Source organism: Pituophis catenifer, unplaced genomic scaffold (assembly GCF_029215685.1).
Source record: "Pituophis catenifer annectens isolate HBS135680 unplaced genomic scaffold, rPitCat1.0.hap2 SCAF_2, whole genome shotgun sequence".
Taxonomy (NCBI): domain Eukaryota; kingdom Metazoa; phylum Chordata; class Lepidosauria; order Squamata; family Colubridae; genus Pituophis; species Pituophis catenifer.
The window spans coordinates 173,773,421-173,799,888 of NW_027256882.1; the positions used below are offsets into that span (position 1 = coordinate 173,773,421).

General features: G+C 42.9%; 1 protein-coding gene across 2 annotated transcripts in view; it reads left to right on the forward strand.

Annotated features, from left to right (window-relative positions):
• TFE3 (transcription factor binding to IGHM enhancer 3) overlaps positions 1-26,468 on the forward strand; it is a 41,239-nt gene that overhangs the window by 8,121 nt on the left and 6,650 nt on the right. For both annotated transcript variants that reach the window (XM_070938077.1, XM_070938078.1), the window contains exons 2-7: positions 12,921-13,034; positions 21,430-21,643; positions 22,835-23,110; positions 23,263-23,352; positions 25,259-25,376; positions 26,102-26,158. In XM_070938077.1, the coding sequence (XP_070794178.1) occupies positions 12,921-13,034; positions 21,430-21,643; positions 22,835-23,110; positions 23,263-23,352; positions 25,259-25,376; positions 26,102-26,158 (869 nt within the window). The remainder of the gene's footprint in view (positions 1-12,920; positions 13,035-21,429; positions 21,644-22,834; positions 23,111-23,262; positions 23,353-25,258; positions 25,377-26,101; positions 26,159-26,468) is intronic.

A 26,468-nucleotide genomic window follows, 5' to 3' on the forward strand; every position in this document is an offset into this window, starting at 1 on the left:
AATTTTGAGCTGAAATGCTCGGTTAACACAGTTCAAAAAATGAAGGAAAGATTGTAGATCACAAACAAAACATTAACTCTCTGTGGTAAATTGTAATTAAAATTAAAATATGAAGTCTAAAACCCAAATTTTCTATATGTGGAATTGTAATCCAAGAATGATTTCTAATTAGAATTAAATTCTGTGTCAGATTTACTTTTTAAATACAAAGGTATTTTAGATATTGATACATAGCCCTACAATTTATTTATGTTTATTTGTTTATTCGTAGCTCACCTTTATTATTGTTATAAATAGCTTCAGGCAGTGAACATACCTAGTATTTCCTTCTCTTTTTCCCACAATAATAACCTGATGAGGTGAATTGGGCTGAGAGAGAGTGACTGGTCCAAAGTTACCCAGTTGGCTTTCATATCTTAAAGCACGACTAGAACTCACCACCTCCTGGTAATTGGCCCAAAGTCACCCAGCTGGCTTTCATGTCTGAAGCAAGACTAGAATATCCAATCTCCTGGTTTCTTGCCTGGTGTTTTAACCACTAGACCAAACTAGCTGTCAGTTTAATTATTCAATTTAATTAGCCATCCATCCAGAGAACTTTTCCAATAAAAGGATCTACATACTGAATATATTTTCAAATAATTATATGAAACGTATATTGTTTCTCTTTAAAAATGCTGTTTATTTAGGAACATCTTAAATTGATTGAAGGAACATAATTGATCCTTGCGACCATGATAATTTAAATGTCATATAGTAAAAAGTGTTCATGGGGGCTTAAGAAAGCCATGTATATAACATTCCTTACACTTTTATTAATGTATTTGGGAGAGAGAATGAATGAATTATTGAATTGTTCTTAAGTTATACCAACTCTCTAGGAAGTCTCAGTAAATGACATATTCAGGAAACTCACACAGACCAAAACCTGGTCATATTCTACAGACTGAGGCAGGCTTCGTGGTCTTTTGTGTCAGAGGTATTACATTAATGGCCAATGCTAAAAGAGATGGCAGTCGTGGCTCTGAGGACCTTTGCACAACTCCATCCTGGGCCTCAATTATGACCATTCTTAGAACCTCCTCATGGTCATACATGCCTTGCTCATTTCTTGGTTGGGTTGTTACAAGGGCTGGTCCAGAAGGCAAGATTCTGAGTACAGGTAGTCCTCAACTTACAGCTGCAACTGAGCCCAAAATTTATGTTGCCAAAGTGAGAAATTTGTTAAGTGAGTTTTGCTCACCATTCTGCGACTTTTCTTGCCAGAGTTGTTAAGTGAATCCATGCAGTTGTTAAGTTAGTGACACGGTTGTTAAGTGAATCTGGTTTCCCCACTGACTTTGCTTGACAGAAGGTTGTAAGAGGGGATCACACGACCATGGGACGATGCAACCATCATAAATGTGAAACAGTTGTTAAACATCCAAGTGTAAATCACGCAACCATGGGGGTGCTGCAATGGTCGTAAGTGTGAAAAATAGTCTTAAATCACTTTTTCCAGTGCTGTTATAACTTCGGACGGTCATTAAGTGAACTGTTGTAAGTTGAGACTACCTGTAGTTAATAATGCATTGGATAACACTCCTATGCTGACATGCTTTTGTGTTAACAACCACTGGTATAACAATGTTACAGTACTGAAGAAATTTTCCGATGTGAACTTAAAGACGCTATTCATCAGTTGCCAGCCCTTTTATGCTCCATGAGAGTTTTCTTCATTCATCTTGGTTGGGGTTGATATACCAACCCATGCTTGCATAAACAGCATGTTGCAAACCCTAGCAGACCAAATTTTATGTACACAATAGAAATATCCAGATTCCTTTCTCATTGTTTTAGGCCAGGGGTATCTAACTCGATTTCATTTAAGACTGCATCAGAGTTGTGTTTGACCTGGTGAGGGGCGATGGGGGTGTGGCCATGGTGGGAGTGGCCAGCTTCACGTCACTCATGTTGGGGGCCCTTGTGGTAGTCCGAGCTCTCTGCCAGTGAAAACAACCTCCTGTAACCCTCTACCAGCAAAAATGGAGTTCAGGAGGGGTGCATGCAGAGGCACCCCGGGCTGGTCTGTCACAGTTTCCAGAGTGGCTCCATGGGCCAGATCTAAGTACCCTGTGGGCCAGATCCGGCCCCCAGGCCTTGAATTTGACACTCCTGTTTTAGGCGATTTTAACAGTGCTAATCTAAATCAAGAACTCCCAGATGCATTCAGCATGGCAGCTGTCTCACTAGAGGCAAAAATATTTTTGACTACTGTGCTACTCCATGTTTAAAAAATGCTTATTGCTCTCTAGCAAGAGCAGCTGTGGGCCTCTCTGATCATTGTATGATCCACCTTGTACCTGCCTATAAAATCTGTGGCCAAAACAGTGAAGTCTTGGATTGAGGGGGCAAAGTTAGAGTCACAGGTTTGCTTTGACTGTGCACGCTGGAGTGTTTTTGAAACTGCTTCAGCAAACTTGGATGAACTCACTGATACTGTGACATCATATGTTGGTTTTTGTGAGGACATGTGTGTACTGACCAAGAGCTTGCGTATATATGGTAATAATAAACCTTGGTTCACAGCTAAGCTCAAGCAGCTACGTTGTGCCAAAGAGGAAGCATACAGGAAAGGAGATAGGATGTTGTACAATCAGGTCAGGAATGTATTAACAAGGGAGACCAGAGCAGCAAAGAGAAGCTACTCTGAAAAACTGAGGAATCAGTTCTCAGCTAATGAACCAGCAAATGTGTGGAGAAGCCTGAAGAATATCATTGATTATAGCAGACATCCCTCCCTTACTGAAGGAACTCAACAACTGGCAGTTGACCTGAATGTATTCTATTGTAGGTTTGAGAGAAGATCACTATCCGCTATCGCTACCCTTCCCATCTCATATACAGTAACAATAACCAAATCAACACCTATCTTCATCCTACTGAGCTCCCCACTTCTGGTGATCTTAGAAAAAGATGTGTGCGGGCTAATTCATAGACAAAAGATCGTAAATGCACCAGGCCTAGACAGAATAACTCCTTCTTGCTTGAAAGCTTGTGCTGATCAATTGGCCCCCATCTTCATCCTCATTTTTAATAAATCACTGGAGATATGTTATGTTCCTTCTTGCTTTAAACACTCTACTATTGTCCTGGTTACCAAAAAACCATCCATCAAGGAGCTGAATGACTACAGACCGGTTGCTCTGACATCAGTAGTTATGAAGGCCTTTGAAAGGTTAGTGCTGGCCTACCTAAAAATTATCACAGATCCGCTGTTTAGACCCCTTGCAGTTTACCTATCATGCAAACAGATTGGCAGATGATGCTGTCCATATGACACTGCACTACAACTTGCAACATTTTGAATCCCTAGTGACCTATGTATGGGTCCTTTTTGTAGACTTCAGTTTGGCATTCAATACCATCATTCCAGTAATTCTTCACTCTGAACTGATTCAGCTAGCTGTGCCTGTCCATACTTGTAGCTGGATTATAAACTTTTTGACAGATAAGAAGCAACAGGTGAAGTTAGGGAAAATCTCATTGAGTACCTGGACAATTAGCACAGGCGTTCCTCAGGGCTGTGTGCTCTCTCCATTACTCACTCTCTCTCTCTCTCTCTCTCTCTCTCTCTCTCTCTCTCTCTCTCTCTCTCTCTCTCTCTCTCTCTCTCTCTCTCTCTCTCTCTCTCTATATATATATATATATATATATATATATACTAATGACTGCAATGACTGTAAGTCATGGACTACATGTATATGAATAGTTTGATTAATGTAAATGTTGAGACTCTAGAACATTGTTGGCGAACCTTTTCGGTACCGAGTGCCGAAACGGGAGCACTCTCTCTCAAACAATCATCTTTGTTGCTCTTCTCAGCACTCTTTCTAAATCCATGATGGCAAACCTATGGCATGTGTGCTGGAAGTGGCACACAGAGCCATCTCCCCAGGCACACGAGCTGTCACCCATTGCTCTTCTGGGTTCCGATGCACCAGCCAGCTGGTCTTCACGCGCACAGGAGCACTGGAAACCAGAAGAGCAGCCGCCCGGTGTGCATGCGTGCACCAGGAAGATAATCTTCCAGTTTCCAGCGTACACATCAGGGGTGAAATTTAGCCGATTCTATCTGGATCGTGCAATACTGTAGGGCTGACCGTGTGAAGCCCCGCCCACCCGCATGGACGTAATGACGTCCCTTTTTTGCGATGATTTTTAGACTCTGCGCGCGCACATTTGTGAACGGGTAGGGAAGGTGAGTGAATTTCACCCCTGGTGCACATGCGCATCGGCCACTAGAGAGATGGTTCTGCATGCCACTTCCAGCATGCATACCATAGGTTCACCATCACGGCTCCAGAAAGAGTGCTGAGAAGAGCAACAAAGATGATTAGGGGACTAAAGGCTAAAACATATGTAGAATTGGAATTGGGTATGAATGCTGGAATTGGGTATGAATGAAAAGAAGGACTGGGGTGACATGATAGCAGTGTTCCAATATCGAAGGGGCTGCCACAAAGAAGAGGGGGTGTCAAGTTATTCTCCAAAGCACCTGAAGGCAGGAGAAGAAGGAATGGATGGAAACTAATCAAGGAGAGAACAAACCTAGAACTAAGGAGAAATTTCCTGACAGTTAGAATAGTTAACCAGTAGAACAGCTTGCTTCCCAAAGTTGTGGATGCTCCAACTCTGGAAGTTTTAAAGAAGAGATTGGACAACCATTTGCCTGAAATGATGTAGGATTTCCTGCCGGAACAGGGGGTTCCTTCCAACTCGGTTATTCTGCTCCCATGATTCTTTTAGTGAGTACACTGTATTTTCCGGAATAAGGAATAAGAGTCACAACAAACTAAAATATTTACAGTGCTAAGAAAGAAGCCACCAGGGTCTCTTCCTAATAAATCAGTCGTCATCCTCTTACATTAGCAAATGGACATTCTGCATTTTTTATTCACTGAGCATGCTTTGTCATCTTTGAGGTCTTCCCTATAGCTCTGGTAATCTGTGTTCTGCTAGTCCTTGAGTCAGCAGAAAAGGATGACAGCATAACTTGCGTTGCTCCGATGGTTGAATCCTGTTCTGTCTCTGTAATGAATCGGTTTGGGGTGCTGCCTTTACAATTTTACTGCAGGACAATTTAAGGGCAGCAAGTTGGTGGATTCCTGCAGCTTTGTTCATCTCCTCCCTAATGTCATTTGTTGGAAAACCAATAAACTCAGATGAAATGCAGTAGCACTGACTGCATCTTAGTCAAGATAGGATTGTCAAAATAATTAGTTGGTGAGGTTGTTAATGTATATAATCTATCTCAGGGGTCTCCAACTTTGGCAACTTTAAGACCTGTGGACTTCAACTCCCAGAATTCCTCAGCCAGTTTTGCTAAATCCACAGGTCTTAAAGTTGCCAAGTTGGAGACCCCTGATTTATCTGATAACGAACAGTCATTAAAGTCCTGAAAACGAATGGCATTCTCATGAGTAGATGTGATGAATCAGAAAGTGAGTAGATTACTAGCTGTATAGAATGATATACAGGTGGGTAACCAGAGAGGCAATTATCTTGCCTATCCAGGAGGACAGAGCTTCAGGTTGTCTTTCTATGTACAATAATGTACAATGTTATTTGCTGGTCTCTTACCTAGATCTATTTGTAAGAGCCCCAGTAATTCTAGGATCCCTGCTGATGTCAGACCTTTGACAGCCCTCTTCAAGGGAATGTCAAGAATTTCCCGGGAGCTAGTTGTCTGAAGATCAAGATGTTTTTTTTTTAATTTTATTTTTATTTTTAAACAAAACATAAAACATAAATCCATCATCCATTACAATTGCAAACAATGTGTCGGTTGGTTACAAGTCTTTTGTGCTTCATCCCCATATTCAAAGTTTACTAATCATTTAATTTCTCATATTGTCAAACAAATAAACATCCTCATTTACCATTTATTTAACTATGGTTTTATCACTTCATAAAAGTTATTTTCAAATATTATATTTATAACATTCATTTCATGTTTCATATTTCATTTCCATGTTTTATTATCTAGCCATTGATAAAATAAATCCCATATCTTATAATATTGTTTATCCTCTTGTTCTCTAATTTCAAATGTCAATTTACTCATTTCAGCACATTTCATGATTTTCTTAATAACTTCATTCTGCGTTGGTATTTTCTGAGATCAAGATGGCTTTTATTGTAGGTCCCTGAGCTACAACCAGAGAGATATTCCCATTCAGTTGCCAGGCTGTAGTCTTTATGGGTGTAGAATCTCAGTCTTACGAAGGATGCATAGACATTTCAAGAGCTGTCCTCTGACTCTAGAGGAAGAAACTATGGTGACATGAACTGGAATGGGAACATTAGAACCACCCATTCCTGGCACATCTCAACCTTCCACACAGCTTTGGATAATGCTTGCAGCAGAGCAGTCCTTCCAGCCCTCCCATGCTAATGTCCAGTGGGCCATTTATTGCTTCTTCCAAACTGAACAGCTTCTCCATGCTTGAGATGGGCGATGACAGGAACACGTTCCTTAGTTTTCTTCTGATTCCAAAGCATTTTCTCCACAGATCATCTCCAGCAACCATCTGATCTTGTGGTAGGTATTCCTAAGGGTGGTAGAAATGTTGCAGTGACCAGGAAAGTGGCATTAATTTGAAGAGCACATGTTTTATGTGCCAAAAGACCCGGATTTCCAATCCTCCTGAAAGGTGCCAAGGATTGAAAAATTCCTGAGCACAATGGAAAGGAACTCCAGATCTGGCTGACCACTAGTGAGCTAATGAGACCAAGGGTTTACCCTTGAATAAATTGATTTATTACAGAATAAATTTAGCTGCAATGTATGAAACTCTCTGCTACTCGGATGAAGTAGACTTTAGTTCACGTAATCATTAGCCAGAATAAATACGTTAGTCTCTAAGGTGCCATTTCAGTCTTGACTGCACTCTAGCCTTGCTTGTCAGTGTACTGTCAATATAGAACAGGGATTTCCATCTTCAACAGTCATATATGAAATTAGGGGCTCAGTCACAAAATAACTCCTATTAATTGCTCAGTGAGTCACAAAAAGTGCTTTTCAGAGAAAGGCACTGAGACAATGGAAACAAATACATTTGCAGTCCGTGATCAAGACTGCCCTCCAAATGCCTTTCTCTTTGTTCTCTTGTCCTTGATATTCACTCCCAACCCAATAATTTTCATGCTCTCACAATCTATTTCCCTGCTGACTCTCCTTAATATCTGCCCCAGTCTATTTATTTCTCTTCTTCTCATGTGTGGTCTTCTCACGTCATCCTGTTTGGTTGTTCCCAGCCTAAATCTGGTCTCACTGCTTCTTTCTCCAAGGTGATCCTGCCCCCCCCCCTCCTCCAGTCCACATTCTTCCCACTGACATTCAAGAATTTCTATTCTCCTGTGTCTTGCTTTTTTTTCTCTCTTCCCCACTCCCATTTCCAGGTTAAAAAAAATGGATAAAAGTGGTACTATATCACAGTTTCAGCAACTAACGTTGCTGGTATAGGAAAGTTTGCACATGTTTGCAAAAGTTTGCTATGTTGCCTGACATAGAAGACCAGACAATATTTTGCCATGGAGACAAGACAGTTTGCATTGCACCCTTTATGAATTGAATGAATGGGCAGGTTTAAGTCCACACATACTGTTTTGTACATACTTGATCCCAAATTGTAGATGTCTGTATAGAGCCTTGATGGCAAACCTAGGGCATGCGTGCCAGACATGGCACACAGCACCCTCTCTGATGGCACACGAACCATCACCCAAGTTCAGCTCCGCATGCGTGTGTGCCTCCCGGTGGCCAGCTGGTCTTTGGGTCTCTGCCGTGCATGCGGGGGGGAGGTCACATGCGGGGGGCCGTGCACATGCACGGGGCTGGGGTGCACGTGGTGGGGCCACGTGCGCATGTGCAGGGGCAGGGTGCATGCAGGGGACGCATAAGCGGGGCGCATGCGGGGGACATGCACACATTGCATTTTGGGGGTTTGAGCGCGCATGTACACATTTGAGTGCGCTTGCGCGCTTTGAGCACTTTTGTCCAGAAAAGGTTAGCCATCGCTGGTATAGAGCAAAACCAGCCTTTTGAATTATGCTCAGAAATTATTCCTGCTGTTTTAAAACTTGTTAATTCTTGCCTTTCACAAGTAAAATGTCACGTGGAGTCTTATCATTTCAATCAATGGTTTTACGATCTCGCCAGCAATTCCTGAGTGTTCAGTTCAGTCCAATCTATGGCCCAAGAGTAATTGCCAGGCTGAATCAAGGGATCATTGGCTCAAACGTTATCTTCGTCTCTCTGTGGTTGCCAGCTGTACCTTTGCTCCACCAGTACCAGATACTTCTCCTTAAGTAACTTTCAGGGGTGCTGCAAAGATTACAGTCTGCGAAGTTTTTTGGATGCATGTCTTTGAAAGGTTAAGCCTGGCTTTTCGTAAGAGTGGAGAAGAACTATTTTTCTGAATGAAATCAGGCTTTTTAAGTGATCTGGAGGAAGGCTAAGCCTAGCCTTGTAATTTAGAGATTTCATCCACTGGTTTGCCTGGTAGAACATCGGTCCCCAGCTTTGGCGGCCCTGCAGGGTGGGGAGGGGAACTGGGCCGCATGAGTGACAGGCCGGTGTGCAACACAGCTCAACTTGCACAAATGGTGGGCCGGCGCACACATATACATGCACTACAAGTTGAGCTGCATGACTGTGCACACGTCGCTGGCCCAAACTGCTTGCATGAGTTGAGCTATGCTGTGTGTGCATGCTGGCCCGCCTCTCATGCAGCCCGATTCCAAATAGGCCATGGCATGGTAGGGGCCACATCCCAGAGGTGCTAGAAGACTTCCATTTCTGCTTCTTCCCTACAGAATCAGGCTCTGAGATAGGCTTTTTTTTTTTTTTTTTTTTTTTGTGGTCGTGCAGAGCTCACTAGCTGAGATCTTTTTCACTTCCTCAAATTTGGCTCTTGGAAGAAAGGAGGTCTTTTATCATGCTAGTTGCACAATTTCTTCTCTCCAGATTAGGAATCTCCGTTTTCACTTCCACCCATGTTTGGCTAGAAAGAGTTACCACAAATTCCGCCTAAGTTCTAAATTTTGCCTTCGTTTTGTGCTTTGTTAGGACAAGGAGATTTCACGGCTCAGTTTTAAACTATTGCTTGTCTTCTTGCCTGCCTCTGGGGCTAGTTTTCTGTCTCTGGGGAGGGCAACTGTGAGAAAACTGTCCTTGTAGGCTCTGTACAGTAGTAACTTTATATGAGATCCAAACATGATTTAGCATAAGGGCAGTAAATGCAGGTCAGCCTTTCCCAACTGGGACAGTTTCCAGAGTTTCCAGCTTCAGAGGTTTTAGGAGATGAAATTGGTGGTTTATAACTCACAATGATTTGCATAATCACCATTGCGGTGAAACTCCCTGAACCCAAGAACAACCTCATTTCTAAGATCAGAATCCTATTTAGTGGAATAAAGTGCTTCTGCAGACATTTCTGTAAATATTATAAAAAAAAAAAAGGAAACCTCATGGATTGTCCCCAGAACATGGTAACTGGAAATATATTAGTTTTGTATAAGAAGCTGCCCTGATCAGTTATTATAATGAGAAGTCAATTCAATCTGGGTTTCTTTTAAAATATCTCAACAGGGTTTTCATTTTTGATTACAGTTTCTAATTTCTGGTTTTCTTTTTGCAGCTCTTCATCATCTTATATACTGTTGCCAATTTCCTTAGTTGTTTCTTTAAATTAAAAAGCTCTGCTTTCAGCAAATAGACAGGTTGTTACCACCCACATTTACACTAACTCTTTTCTCCTTCTTCTTCGGTTCTTGATTAAATATTTTGGAATGGACCGTCCTGGGTGTGGCATGTTATACATTGCAAGTTTGAAGCTTTTTATGTGTAGAGAGTAAGGCAAATGATTGTGACAGAGTAGTGCAGGAACCATTATCTAGACAAAAGGCTTTTTTTAAAGTACAGAACGGTGAGATAATATTCAGCCGCACTTCAGGAAGACGCCTCCCTAATCCACTAAGTATAAGAAGGAGAGAGAGCTACAGCTCAATCAGACTTGCAAGATAATTATAGTCAATCTCAATAAAAATAGTTTTAGCCTTCTTGCAGAGTGGATTTCCTGGTCTGCTTTACCCAGTGGGGCTGACACTAGAAGTCATAAGTTCCAGAGATAGTTACTTCCAACCCTTCAGAGACACAGCATAACTTATCAAAACATAAACAGTATTTTGTTATTAATAAAATATGTATGGATTTTTTTAAAAAAATAATACCTCTTAATAACTTGCTTGCTAAGACTAATGTGTGCTAATAACAAAAATTAACTCAGAGGCAGCGTGCTATAATAGTCAAGGTGTTAGTCTCGCACGAGGAAAATTCAGATTTTGTTCCTCCTTCAGCCAGGAAACTTCACTGGTTGTTTTTGGGCCAACTGCCCCCCTCAGCACAACTTACTTCACGGGGTTGTTGTTACAGAGAAAAGCAGAAAGAAAGAAAGAATGTTGTGTACACAGCCCTATGCTCCTAAATGAAAGGCGAAATATGAGGTTAATAAAAGTATAAAAGAAATATTTGTTGAGGTGACTGAATCAACAAGCTTTCCAATCATCTGGGATTTTTCAAATATCAACAGGCTGTTTAATTGAACAGCTGAAATCAAAGAATTTGGATGATGGGGTTTTCTGAGGATCAGAACTGTGGCTAGGCAGAATGAAGCAGACACTTCATGCAGCTAGCTTGGATGTCAGGGTTGATGGATCCTTTCATTGGCCCTGTCTTTGCTGTCCCCAGATGCAGGGAAAAATGTGGACCCATTGCTAATCTTAAAGTAAACTTTAGCTGCTAATCCAGTTTTTATCATCGGATTTGAACATCTCAAGTAGCAAAACATGTAAGGCCATCCCTGGAAACTTACAAAACAGGTAACAGCGGCTAAGCTAATCATGAAAAAATATATATCCTGAATTCATAACAATATGTCTATGAGACTGAAGGATTATGAAACAACGTGGAAGCTTCTGAATTTCAAAGAACTCTACAGCTGACCAGATAGTTTTTAAAAATTGCAGGAAGGGCCAAGGAAAGTGGGGGAAATGTACTTAGTATTTCTTCACCAGGTTCCAGTCCTAGACTGAATGTTTAAATCATCTGGAAGATGTTAATTGGATCATGTAATCAGATACAGAACTGTGTTAACATTGCACTAAAGCCTTGCCAAATCATGCAGAGAAAAAGAAACATTGAAACAATGGTCAGCCCCTTATTCTTGGAAATAAAACATCCTGGGGTTAAAAGACAAAATTCTTTCCATCTTTGTGAAAGATGTAAGTCCCAAAATATGAAGCTAAGCCTTAGTAAGCTACGTATGTGAAGGGCTTACTGGTTGTCACAATTTAAAAATCATGCTTGGGAAGTAAAAATATTATCTCTGACCACATTTGGGTAAATCATACTCTTCCTGAAATATATGTTGATGATCTTAGGGTTGAGATAAATGTATAAATTTCAGATCTGAATATTTGATGAGTGAGGGATCATGCTTGGTATAACATTTGAATCACGTTCCACTTGCATTTCTGCTACCTCCTTTTCATTGTGGGAAATTTCCCTACCTTTTCCCCTGTATTTGTTTATGGCCCAAGACTGTGACTTGTAGGTACAAGGAACCATTCTTATTTATTCAAAGTCTGGGGATATTGTGTTTCCCCAAAAATAAGCCCTCCCCTGAAAATAAGCCCTCCCCGAAAATATTTAACCGCATGCACAGCTGGTCCCACCATTTTCTCTGGTTAGGGTTAGGAAGACAGAGCTGGAAATCAGGTAAGATGGCAAGAGGAGCCCCATCTTGCTCCACACGCCCCAAAATAATAAGACCTCCCCGAAAATAAGGCCAAGCACTTATTTCAGGGTTCAAAAAATATAAGACAGGGTCTTATTTTCAGGGAAACACGGTAGTTGCCAAGTAAAAATGGTGCCAAGAAAATTGAAAGTTGCAAGGGTTGTTAAGGATTGCTTACCAACTATTACTATTGAAGTCTGGTTTTCCTGCTAAAGAAAAATGAAAGTGGCCAGCAGCATTAACTGTTAAAAATCATCAATACCCCTCAAATAAATAACAAGCAACAAACCAACAGCGGATAACCAGCAAAAAAATAACAACCTCAAATTTGTGATATATCGGATTATGATTGCTAGCCAGTTATCCTAGTTCGTGAAAATACTAAAAACAGGAAGCATTTCTGTTTTTTGAAAATGAAATTGCTCTATCACATCACCAGCAACATGATATTCAAACAAACAAATGGATCAGTAATTAATCCCTTCAAAAAAAGCAAAGTTTTCACATGCATTTAACATCTTTCGGTTGTCTCTGTCTAAGGCTATTCCTCAGGGCAGGAGCCCTATTCTGGGAGATGTTGAACCTCAGATGCTACAGGAAGGAACAGTTCAGCACTGACATTGATTATAGCATGTGTGGGGAAAGAATATAGATATAGGGCAAGTGTAACTTAAAATTGTAGATCCCAAAGCCAAAGCGAATAGTTCTCAAAATAAGAATTTGAAACTAGAAGCAAACATATAAATATAGACTCAACAAAGTTGGAATAATACTGAGTGATCTGTCCCAGGTAACAGGGCAGCAGTTACAGTAACTTCTGAAGACCAAAGAATAAGGATAGGCCCATTTGGTGTTTGTTACAGTAGTCCAGTTATACAACTATTAAAGAATGGGTGGCCTTGGCAGGTCTGATTTATCTAAGAAAGGATGTCACGGGGTTATTAAGCAAACATCAATGTCTCCTGCTACATAGAAAATGGTTTAGAGGAGCTAAGTCTCAGTTTATTGGCTGAGATAAATCTTAATTGTTCAAAGAGAAATAAGCATTGTGTCTTAATCCTTGTCTGTATTTTCAAACAGCCTCAGCTCTGTGCCTCCAGAGTCTGGGATTGTGGCCGACATTGATTTGGAGAACATCCTCTCTCTGACCAGCGAGAATTTCTACGAACTCAAGAGTCAACCCATTGGTGTCAGGTAGGAAGACTGAAGCACAGCTGTCACTGGACTCTGTGAAGCTGTTATCCTTCTGCTTCTCAATTACTAGGGAGGTGGGATAAGATAAAGGGAAGGAGAATTTCTGATCAGATCAAATTTATTTTTATTTATTTTATTCAATTTTTATACCGCCCTTCTCCTGCTGGACTCAGGGCGGTGCACAGCCTAGAATAAAAAACATCCCAATACAAAATTTAAAATTTTAAAAGAATTAAACAAATTTTGGCCCAAAATTTAAAACCTCCCGACTAAAATCCATTTACAATTAAAAATATCTAAGGGGGGGGGGTTTACGCTAGCCCAGCTTGATGAAATAGGAAAGTTTTGAGGGCGCGGCGAAAAGCACGGAGATCTGGTATCCTACATATCTCCGGGGGCACGTTGTTCCAGAGGGCAGGTGCTGCCACAGAGAAGGCCCTCCCACTGGGGGTCGCCAGCCAACATTGCCTGGCTGATGGCACCCTGAGGAGTCCCTCTCTGTGGGAGCGAACTGGCCGGTGGGAGGCTATCGGCGGCAGAAGGCGGTCCCATAAGTACCCAGGCCCTGTGCCATGGAGCGCTTTAAAGGTGGTAACCAATACCTTGAAGCACACCCGGAAGACCACCAGGAGCCAATGCAGCTCGCGCAGGAGGGGTGTCACATGAGAGCGCCCCATCGCTCCCATAATCCCCCACGTGGCCGCATTCTGCACCAGTTGGAGCCTCTGGGTGCTCCTCAAAGGGTGCCTCATGTAGAGAGCATTGCAGTAGTTCAGGCGGGAAGTGACGAGTGCCTGAGTGACTGTGTGTAAGGAGTCCCGATCCAGAAAGGGACGCAACTGGCTAATCAGGTGAACCTGATGAAAAGCCCCCCTGGCCATGGCCGTCATGTCCTCTTCTAAAGACAGCCGTGCATCCAGGAGGACGCCCAACTTGTGAGCCCTCTCCGTGGGGGCCAGTAACTCGCCCCCAATAGCCAGCGATGGCACCAGCTGGCTATATCGGGATGCTGGAAGCCACAGCCACTCGGTCTTGGAAGGGTTGAGTCGAAGCCTGTTTTTCCCCATCCAGACCCGCACGGCCTCTAGGCACCAGGACATCACTTCAAGGGCATTGTTGGGATGGCCTGGGGTGGACATGTACAGCTGAGTATCGTCAGCGTACTGATGGAACTCCACCCCAAAACCACAGATGATCTCGCCCAGCGGCTTCCCATAAATGTTGAACAGAAGGGGTGAGAGGACCGACCCTTGCGGCACCCCACAAACAAGGCGCCTCGGGGTCGACCTCTGCCCCCCTGCCAACACTGACTGCGATCGGTCAGAGAGATAGGAGAAGAACCACCGTAGGATGGTGCCCCCCCCAACCCCTCCAACCGGCGCAGCATGATACCATGGTCGATGGTATCAAAAGCCGCTGAGAGATCTAACAGGACTAGGATAGAGGAACAACCCCTATCCCGAGCCCTCCAGAGATCATCCACCAACGCGACCAATGCCGTTTCCATGCTGTGCCCAGGCCTGAAGCTGGACTGGAGCGGATCTAGATAGACAGCTTCATCCAGGTACTGAGGAAGCTGCCGTGCCACCACACTCTCAACAACCTTTGCCACAAAGCGAAGGTTGGAGACCGGACGGTAGTTAGCCAAAACAGCCGGATCCAGAGAGGGCTTCTTGAGGAGGGGCCTCACCACCGCCTCTTTCAAGGCGGATGGCAAGACACCCTCACTCAAAGAAGCGTTAATAATCCCCTGGAGCCAGCCTCGCGTAACCTCCCGGGAGGCCAGCACCAGCCAGGAGGGACACAGATCCAATAAACATGTGGTCTCATTCAGCTGTCCCAGTATCTTGTCCACGTCCTCCGGAGCGACAGGGTCGAACTCTTCCCAAATGACATTCTCAAGACCGGCCTCCATCATCCCATCTGTACCCACCCAGTCAGAGACCAAGCCTTCTGGAATCTGAATGATTTTATCGTGCAGATACTGAACAAAATTCTCAGCCCGACCCTGCAAGGGATCCTCCCGTGCTCCCAGATGGAGGAGGGAGCGGGTCACCTTAAACAGGGCAGCTGGGCGGTTATCTGCAGATGCGATAAGAGCAGAAAAATAATTACATTTTGCCGCTTTTATCGCCACTAGGTAGATCTTAATATGAGATCTTATCAGTGTTCGGTCAGATTCGGAACGGCTAGTCCTCCAACTGCTCTCCAGGCGTCTTTTCCGGCGCTTCATCTCCCTCAGATCCTCGGAAAACCAAGGAGCCAGGTAAACTCGGCGACGGGTCAGAGGCCGCAAAGGCACGACTCGGTCCAAAGTGTCAGCGGCCGCCCTATCCCAGGCGGCCACCAGCTCTTCAGCCGAGCCGTGAGTCAGAGTCTCAGTGAATGGCCCAAGATCCATCTGGAACCTATCAGGGTCCATCAGACGCCTGGGGCAGAACCATCTAGGCTGTTCCGCCTCCCTGCGGCGGGGTGTGGCGGTTAGAAAGTCAAGCCTAAGAAGGGAATGATCTGACCATGACAAGGGCTCAGTCACTATCTCCCCTATCTCAAGATCATTCATCCACTGACCAGAGACAAAAATCAAGTCCAGAGTGTGTCCTCCCGTGTGAGTGGGTCCATGAATTAATTGGGTCAGGTCCATGGCTGTCATGGAAGCCATGAACTCCCGGGCCACCTCAGACGCTTCATCGACAGATGGCAAGTTGAAGTCCCCCATGACCATAAGCCTGGGGGTCTCCACCCCACCTCGGCAATCACGTTGAGCAGCTCGGGCAGGGCCGCCGACACATGGCAGGGAGCCAGGTACGTAATCAGCAAGCCCATCTGCCTCCCATGTCCCCACTTCACAAATGAGAGGATTTTCCTTGGTTTTTTTTAAGTGCAGTTAAAATTATTGAGAGGATTTGCCTTGTTTTTTTTTTAAGTGCAGTTCATTCATTCTTCTGGCACATTTTATCCTGTCACTTGCAGGTAGATTACATCATCCTTCAATTCTAGGCTTTCAAAATAAAATATTTAATTGTGGGTGCTTCCTTTATTTATCATTGGCCTTCTCGGGTTTTACAGTATTTTCTGCTAAATCTCAGAGACCCCTGAGATAGTTTAAATTATGACTTATAAAGATGAGATTTTAGATTGTAAGAAAACCTGTAAGAAAAAGAACGGAAGGTAAGGAGATCCAATCTAAGGCTAAGATAAATAATGCATCTTGTTTCTTTTGTTAATTTCCTGCATAGACTAAAATGGCTCTCACATAATTTTTTTTCTAATGCTTGCACATATTTAGGTACATAAAATTCAAGCAATACCAGATGCTTCTATTGACATAATAGACTTTTGCCTAGCATTTAATATATAGCTTTTTTGTCTATATTAAAAATAAAACCTTATTCCCTCGTACTTTAAAATGGGACTGGTCAACCATTCTTAAATTGAGTTGGACTTAGTTTCCCAAATGATCTCTTCTAATTATGTGAGTTTCTTCCCTTGTAGCATATTAAACATTGAATTTCCCCAAATTTCTAGCAAATAGCCATCGCAATTTAGAACCTAGATGTTTCTCTGTTCTTTATCTGAAGCTCTGATCTCAGTTGAATCATCTTTGTTTAACTACACATGAACATTTTTAGAATATAGCATATTGCCATCATAAAGCAGTTTACAACAGTCGCAAGATTGTTGTGTAAGAATTATGTTGAAGGTTGGATGATTGAGCTTTGGCCAAAGGAATTGGTGGTGTGGTGATTGTTCCTTGATCCGTATTAACGTCTGGATTTAGTAAAATTGTCAGTCTTTTAATGCAGGGGTCCCCAACCCTTGGGCCATGGACTGCCATTGGTCTGTGGCAGGCCAGGAACTGGACCAAACGAGCAAAGCCTCATCCGTGATATGCAGCCAGCATGCAAAATCACACCCTCTCTGGTCTATCGAAAACCCTTTCTTCACGGAACCAGTTCCTGGTGCCCAAAAGTTTGGTGGGGGGGCACTGTTTTAATGCAATTCAATTAGTAAGAAGGAAAACAGTCAAGCCAAGGGAAAATCCATATTTCATGAATTTGTTGCTGATGTATCAAGATATCTAGCTTGGCAAACTACGCAATGTGCTATTGGATTCTCTAATGCAAAGCAAAGTTACCCTTCAAGTTTGTACTTACTGCCAAATTACCTTTAGATTGTTTAAAATTCTTTTAAATCGAAATTTTAATCTGTTTTAAATTATTGGGATTTTTAATTGTCTCGGGCTAAATTATTTAATCTGGTTTTAATTATGTTTTTAAATTTTGTATCTATGTATTTTATTTTGTGCCTGTTCACCGCCCTGAGTCCTTCGGGAGTAGGGCGGTATATAAATCTAATAAAACAAACAAACAAACAATGTTACACTTTATCCCAGCTTCACAGTACATTTCTTTATACCAAATACTACTGTATGTCAATAGTAGTAACTGTGAGAGGGATCGTGGAGTCCTAGTGGGACGATCACCATATATGAACCAGCAGTGTGCTGCCAAAAAAGCCAACATAGTTATAGGCTGCATTAACAGAGGGATAAAATCAAGATCACCACTTTACAATGCCTTGTAAGATCACACTTGGAATTCTGCATCCAGGTTTGGTCGCCACAATATAAAAAAGATGTTGAAACTCTAGAAAGAGTACAGAGAAGAGCAACAAAGATGATTAGGAGACTGGAAGCTAAAACACATAAAGAACTGTTGCTGGAAGTGGGTATGTCTACTTTAATGAATAGAAGGACTAGGGGTGACATAGTGATGTCCCAATATGTCAGGGACTGCCACAAAGAAGAGGCAATCAAGCTATTCTCCAAAGCACTGGAAGCAGGGGTGGGTTTCAGCAGGTTCTGACCAGTTCTGGAGAACTGATAGCGGAAATTTTGAGTAGTTTGGAGAACCAGTAGTAAAAATTCTGACTGGCCCCACCCCCAACTATTCTCTGCCTCCCAAGTCCCAGCTGATCGGGAAGAAATGGGGATTTTGGAGTATCCTTCCCCACCATGCCCACTAAGCCATGCCACGCCCACCAAGCCACGCCCACAGAACCGGTAGTAAAAAAATTCGAAACCTACCACTGACCGGAAGGCAGGACAAGAAGCAATGGAAGGAAACTAATCAAGGAGAGATACAACCTAGAACTAAGAAGAAATTTCTTGACAGTTAGAACAATTAATCAGTGGAACAGCTTGCCTCCAGAAGTTGTGAATGCTCCAACACTGGAAGTTTTTAAGACGAGATTGGACAAGATTTGTCTGAAATAGTGTAGGGTTTCCTGTCTGAGCAGAAGGTTGGACTAGAAGACCTCCAAGGTTCTTTCCAATTCTGTTATTCTCTTCTCTTCTGTTCTTTCTATGTGCAGTATTTACATGGAAAGTTCCTTCAGATTCTTGTCCAGGAATTTTTGGAGGTTTTTTTTCTTTCTCTTGTTGACAGAGTTCTGCTTTTAGGAAAGATATGACACTATGAGGAGTAGAGTAAAGGAAGGACTTTGACCTGAGGAAATTATAGTTGTAAATGGGAGTGAGATGAGATCCCAGAGAGGAATATGAGTCAATAAAGTCATCTGTTTTATTTTAAGCAAAGGGGGATTTAGAGTACCTCTTGTCTTAGCATATGTGGAATTGTAACATCCTGCAAATTGCAATGTGTGTGCAATGCACATACACTTTAAAAGAGAGTCAGAAAAGGTGAAGGAGAGCAAATTAGAGACATTTAAGAAATGTGTTGATTTGGGTAAAGATATCCCTTTAAACAGGAATTTGACCCCTAAGCCACTCTGGTTGCTGATCAGCTTTAACAGGAACTATTGTATCCCCGGGATGACTATGGCGGATTTGAAGGAGGTGGTGCGAGACAGAGGGGCATGGAGACTGCTGATCCATAGGGTGGCCAAGGGTCAGATACAACTGAATGATACACCACAATGATGACAGTATCTAAACCAGAGGTGGGTTTCAGCAGGTTCTGACCAGTTCTGGAGAACTGGTAGTGGAAATTTTGAGTAGTTCGGAGAACCGGTAGTAAAAATTCTGACTGGCCCCACCCCCATCTATTCCCTGCCTCCCAAGTCCCAGCTGATCGGGAGGAAATGGAGATTTTGCAGTATCCTTCCCCTGGAGTGGGGTGGGAATGGAGATTTTGCAGTATCCTTCCCCTGCCACGCCTACCAAGCCACGCCCACAGAACCGGTAGTATAAAATTTTGAAACCCACCACTGATCTAAACCCTCAAGCTTCTCTCCCCATTCAAGAAGTTTGAGAGGGTTTTTTCCCCTTCTCTCCCCCTCTTTTTTTTTAACATTCTGTATCTTAGTTGCCTTTTTCTTAGTTTGGAGTTTATGAGCAGCAATATTGTTTTCAATCTCTGAGCAGTCAAGAGTCTTAGTAATCAAAGTGGCCAACTTTGCAACAATATAATTATAAAATAGATAATAGAGTGTGTTGCTTTTAAATGTCCTCTAAACAATTTTTTTTTTCAATTTGGAATCTATATTCTAATGTACGTGTCCCCCATTTTTCAGTTGAAGTTTGATGGGATTGAACAGAGTGGAAAGCACCCCTGTTTTCAAGCAACTATGACTCCAGCTCTGTTTTAATAATTCCGATTTTAAATTTCCTTGAAGCACGTGTTTCTCTCTCTACTGTTCTCTGGCAATTCTAGAAGTAGCCAGGATAGAGTAATGGTTAGAGAATGGTAGATTAGGGTTACAGTGTTTAACATTCAAATGTCTACTCGGCCATTAATGATAAAATCTGATAATGTCTTTCCATCTATGTTAATCTGCTCAGTGAGGATAAATGCGTGTGTGTGGGGGTGTGGGGGTGTTCTATGTTGCCTTGGAGGAAAAAACCAAGTTAAATAAAAAAATGTAAGACAACAATATAAAATTGCCTTGTCTCTCACTGCAGTTTCTTCCAAGTTAAGTTCTTAGCTGCCACTTTATCTTCCTTCAGAACAATCTATTAGTAGATATCAATGGAAGGGGGCGGGGTTCTCTTTCACTTGGCCATGATTACATCTAGTTGTGAAATAAAGTTTTCTAGGGAAAGCCTATTTTGGTCATGATTGATTCTGTACTATCAAGTTGGTATCAACTCTTAGCGACCCCATAGAGTCAAAGACAGAATCTCTCCCTGAGCATCTGTCCCAGTGGTGAAATCCAAATTTATTTACTACCGGTTCTGTGGACGTGGCTTTGTGGGCGTGGTGTGGCTTTGTGGGAGTGGTATGGCTTTGTGGGTGTGGCAGGGGAAGGATACTGCAAAATCTCCATTCCCTCCCCATTCCTGAGGGAAGGATATTGCGAAATCTCCATTCCCACCCCTCTCTGGGGCCAGCCAGAGGTGGTATTTGCCGGTTCTCCGAACTACTCAAAATTTCCGCTACTGGTTTTCCAGAACCTGCTGGATTTTTAAATTATGGGGCCAAATAGATATATATTCTTTTAATTGTTTTTAATGTTTGTATTTTATGTTTCTTATTTGTGGCTGTACACTGCTCTGAGTCCTCCGGGAGAAGGGCGGTATATAAATTCAAAATAAAATAAAATAAAATAAAATAAAATAATAAAATAAAATAAAATAAAATAAAATAAAATAATAAAATAAAATAAAATAAAATAAAATAAAATAAAATAAAATAAAAAATAAATAAAAAAAATAAAATAAAATAAAATAAAAAAATAAATTTCACCCCTGACCTGTCCCTAGCCTAGTCTTTCAAGTATTTGAAAAGTGCACCCCACAATAACTGAACCCATCTTTGAAAAGTGCACCCCACAATTACTGAATAACTGGTCATCCTCTTTTTCTCTTTCTTTCCATGTGTCTCAGCATCCTAGCCTGGGCCAAAAGCTAGGCCTTCACATAGTATGCAGAATAAGTTAATTTGAGCCTGGTTGTTTGTGCCTTGAGAGAAAACTTTGGGTTGATTTTGTTGGGCAATCCATTGGTTTCATTGACCAAAATATTCTCAGGAGCTGGGTCTTTGAGGGCTATTGTCAGCCTTCAACCTGACAACCTGTATCAACAATTGCCTTTACTGGGCATCAGGAAATATATACTGTACCTTGTATGTATACTATTTAATGCATCATTGGTCCATTAGTGGAAAGAAAGCTTTATCTAACAAAAGTCTATTCTAATTACGCTCAATATAATAGCCTGCTTTATTTATTTATTGCATTTCTGTTGTGCTACATTCTGTTGTGCTACATTCTGACAAGGTGGCTTACTTAATGTAGGGTATTAAAAAAATATGTCCCACTTGTATTCAGGAGCTGGTATTCTCTCAGCAGTGAGGCTTCTTTGGAGAATTTACTGGCCAGAGCAGAAAAATGATTTTGATGATCTCTCTCTCTCTCTCTCTCCTCCTTCCAGCCCTCCAAGGGCCCCAGCTCAAAGTCCTAACATGTCGTCCCGGGTTCTACTCCGGCAGCAGCTTATGCGGGCACAGACGCAAGAACAGGAACGTCGGGAGCAGCAACAGGCAGCCCAGTTCACTCCTGTACCCGCTGCATCAGCCACACCGGCTATTTCTGTGAGCCCACTAGCTCGCCCTGCACCTGCCCAGGTGCCTGTGGAGGTATTGAAGGTAAGAGAAAAGAGGAAGCAACTCTGCATTGGAGAGAAATCAGGTTTCATCCTAGCAAAAGGAGCTAGTTAGAAGAAGAGGTTGGTACCATGTCTTTGAGATTGAAAGGCCATCTGAAAAGGATTCTCCTTCACTTGAAATATTTTCATATTTACAAAGGATACACAATAAACTGGAACTGCTTTTGGAGCCCTAAGGTAGCTTCTCTGCCCTTCCTCTTATTTTAGATCATAACTGCTTGGCCTAAATGCTCTTTCATCCAGTTCCATTTTCTTGCATCCATATCACTGTAGTCATAGGACAGAATGACATAGCCTCCTTTTCAGTGCAAAAGTCTGAGAACTGCATTCTTTGATCTGGTACACAGTATATCTTATTACATTGGACATCCATAGTTCAACATTTTTGGCCACTCTGAAGAGGAACTCTGGGAATTGGAAGTCCAAACATCTGGAAGGCCCTCAGGTTGGAGGAGACTGTATTATTTATTCCTTGTGTCATGTTGCATTTGGCTCCTGAAGTACTAAGAGCACTGTTGCCTTTTACAGCAGGTGGATGGAAGGCCACAACTCCTGGAATTCTCAGCAATGCTTGTCTTGGCTAGAGAATGCTGGGAGTTGAAGTTCACTCTTCTGGAGGGCGCCCATGTGGGAGATCTGTGTATTAGGTATTCCTTGGGACACCTGTGATTGGCTACTGAGAATCTAGTTCTCCTATTGGATAAAAGGAAAGGGACATCAATATGTCAGTGTCCTTTAGGTCAGCTATTTGTAAATCTAATTTACAATTAGATTTGGCATATTCTCTGAAAATAGATTTAAGTTCAAGCTGGCTGGATGTCCATTTTCCTGGCCTTCATATCTCCCGATGCAAGGCTATGCTGAAGGTGTAGTGGCACCTCTTCACCCGAGGTGCAAATTTGAAGTGTAAATTTGAATTCGTTGGGAACAGCATGGAGGATTAGTTGTGACAGCAGTCTATGCCTGACAGGCATAATCTTGGCTCCTTCTGTTAATTTGATTACATTTGTGTGCATAGCTGAGGGTGAGGTTCATTTAGGGACAAACTCAGCTTGCGTTGCCTTCAAGGATTTCTGTATGCTTGGAAAGCTGTCTTGCAAATAGTTGAATGGCACTGCCCAAGTGATGGTTGACTCATACTTTCCCCCCTCTTTTTCTCACTTGAACTCAGGTTCAAACCCACTTGGAGAACCCCACAAAGTACCACATCCAGCAGGCACAGAGACAGCAAGTCAAACAGTATCTTTCTACAGCTATGGGGAGCAAGATGTCAACACAGGCATTAAGCGGAACTAGCCCTGGTGCACCCACCTGCTCCCCACAGGCTGTTTCAGGTCCGGAGGCTCCGCCCGGTTTGGCTCACCAGCAGGGAGTGGCAGGAAGCACTGGCAGTGCCCCCAATAGCCCTATGGCGATGCTCAACATTGGTTCCAACTCTGAGAAAGAAGTGAGTAGAAATTCCCCGATCCCTTTCATCTCTCCTATTCCCACAGCCTTTCTTTGCCGTTTCCCTCCATTCTTGCTTGTTGAATATTTCCAGTAGCCCCCACCCCCCCAATGTCAGATACATCTAATCCCGCCCACTCTCCTGTCTGTCAGATTGATGATGTCATTGACGAGATTATCAGCCTGGAATCCAGCTACAATGATGAAATCCTGAACTATGGAGGCCTACAGATGCCCAGCACTGTGAGTGGTTTTTGGTTAAAGAAAAAAAAGAAGACATATGGATGCTTAAGGAAAAGCAGTGGTGGTGGGAAACCTAGATTTGGAAATTTATTTTATGTCCCTTGCTTGAAATAGAAAAAAAGAAAACACCTTGTGACATCATAAAGACTGACCAATATATGGTTTACATTTTCATAGGCCATAGGTTGACTTCAGCAAATGGAAGTTGATAGCATGAAAAGTACAGGTAGTCCTCAACTTATGACCACAATGGAGCCCAGAGTGTATGCTCCTAAGTGAGAAATTTGATGTGGGCTTTGTCCCATTTTACGACTATTCTCGCCACATTTGTTAAGTGAATCACTGCAGTTGTTAGATTGGTAACACGGTTGTTAAGTGAACCTGGCTTCCCCATTGACTTCGCTCATCAGAAGGTTGCAAAAAGATGATCGCATGACCCCGGGACACTGCAACCGTCATAAATCTGAGTGAGTTGTCAATCATGCAAATGTAAATCACATGACCTTGGCGATGCTGCAACGGTCATAAGTGTGAAAAATGGTCATGTCACTTTTTTCAATGCCGCTGTAACTTTGAACGGTCACTAAGTGAATTGTTGTAACTCGAGGACTACCTAAGGGAGTGGCAGCATCTCATACCTCCTCCCACTTTTTTCTTTCTACTTAAAATACAGGATTTGTGCCCTAAATTTATGGAAACTGTTGCATTATAATAAAGAATGTTGCTGCCCAATAGTGGTTATGTACCTTGGGTAACTAGATCTGCGGAGGGGAAAGCTGCTGCAAAAACCAGAAGGGGGAAGGTTATTTGATCCATAGGCCTTTACTGTGCCATAAGATTCTCTATTGGTTTCGATCCACCAGACTAGTAGGATGACTGCTCTGCTGCTCTTCAAATAGATTAATTGCTTGGTATAAAAAGTGTTTGAGAGATGGAGAGAAGCAAGTAAAGTACTATAAAAACAACCATTTTGAAAATATCTGTCATTTTCCTCCTCACTAACACAGTAGAATCAATAAAATAAACAGTGTTTTTATTTTAACCCTAGTGCAGTGATGGCTAACCTTTTTGCCGTTGTGTGCCAAAAATGGGGGGAGGGTGCATGTAGCCACACCCATAATGCAATGCCCCCCACACGCCCCACCCCCTTGCATGTGCGTGCCCCCCCACACTCCCCCCGTCTCCGTGCATGCGTGCGCGACCCCCTGCAGCCCATTTTGGGCCTAGTAGGCCTCACTGAAGCCTCCCCCACACTGCCCCCCGCACATGCATGCATGACCTCCCCACCCCTGTGCATGCGTCTACTGCATGCGCCCCGCCCCTGCCCCACAGACCCAAAAATCAGGTGACCGGCAGGAGGCACGCGCGCATGCACGGTAGAGCTGAGCTGGGCAACGGCTTGTGTGCCCGCAGAGAGGGCTCCGCATGCCACCTGTGGCACATTTGCCATAGGTTCGCCATCACGGCCCTAGTGCTTTAAAAAGTACATCTCCAACCACTCCAAGTGGTTGGTTCCTTAGGCATTCTTAGTAAATATCATTCACTAAAACCAACCTGTTACTGAAGATATTTTTACATTTTATATATTTTTATCTTCTGTTTCGATGTCAAAGGAGTATAGTACCCATTTATTTTTTCATGAGAGCATCCCACTGGTCATTAAGAAAAACCAACATGAAGTAGTGGGCAAAGTGTTGGACTGGACTGGGGAGATGTAGAATCAGACTCCCACTAATGGGAAACAAGCTCCCTTGGGGTCCATCCATAGCTTCCAGGTACCACCTTCTGATCTAGATTGGGAGGTCTAGATTGGAAGGTAGATTAGAAAGTAGGCATCTCACAGTACAGCAAAACTTTCTGAGCTGCTGACCTGGAAGTCCTTTCAATTCTTTTCTTTTCTGCACAGCTGCCAGTCTCGGGAAACCTCCTGAATGTGTACAGTAATCCAGGAATGATGGAACCAGCTGTTACTGTCAGCAACTCCTGCCCAGCTGACCTGCCTAATATCAAGAGGGAAATGTCAGGTACTCAATTGAAGGAACTGAAAACATGCCGAAGTTGAGCATTGAAAGGTGCCACATTGGAATGAACACAGGGATATAATCAGAGTTCGCTATGGTGGGAGTTTAGGAAGTGGGGAGTTTAGGATTTGCTCCCAGAATAGCTGCCAAGAGATTATGTCTCTTTCTCCAAACAGGAGGAAAGATCAGTGAATTTGTTCCTTTTAAAAGTTGAAAGAAGGGTTTGGGGTGGCACCATGATACTACCATATCTGGCATCTTGATTTTCTCTAGTCCAGTGATGGCTAACCTTTTTGCCATCGTGTGCCAGGAGCGGGGAGTGGTGGGTGTTATGCCCACACCCATAATTCTATGCGCCCTGCCCCTGCACATGCACACGCAACCCCCCCATGCGCCCCACGCTCCTGGCATGTGATGGCATGGTAGGCCCATTTTTTGCTCTCCCCAGCCTCCAAAGCCTTTCTAGGAGTCTGGGGAGGGTGAAAACGGCCTTCCCCACCACCCTGGAGGCCCTCTGGAGTCAGGAAACAGCCTGTTTCCCTACTTCTGGTGGGCCCAGAAGGTCCGAAAATCAGCTGGCCGGCACACGCATGCGTGCTGGAGCTGAGCTCCTGTGCCCACCGATAGGTTCGCCATCACAGCTCTAGTCTCTAGACCCATATAGAAAGTAGCTGGACCTGGTGGATGGCTTTATTATTATTTCTGTCTTATTTTATGCCCCTTTGCAGAAACTGAAACCAAAGCATTTCTGAAGGAAAGGCAGAAGAAAGACAACCACAATTTAAGTGAGTGGCCTCTTGGATGAACTATATTTCTATTTGGGGTTTGAAATGGATATTTCAGTATTGAGAAAAAGGACAAAAGCATTTTCATGTATACTGTATGAGACTCCCCTATATGTGCTTATTTGCTTATTTTGGTAAAAGAAAACTGACTTACATGAGGTCGAGGTTTTTGTCCTATTTCCTCTGATTGGCTCTCTCGGATTTTCATCACCTACATGATCATTTTGAATAGGAACACCAGGGCTTAAAATTTACAAACTTCTACAAGCAAAGCAGGTGCTTTGACCACTAAGTTCCAATCTCTTTGAAA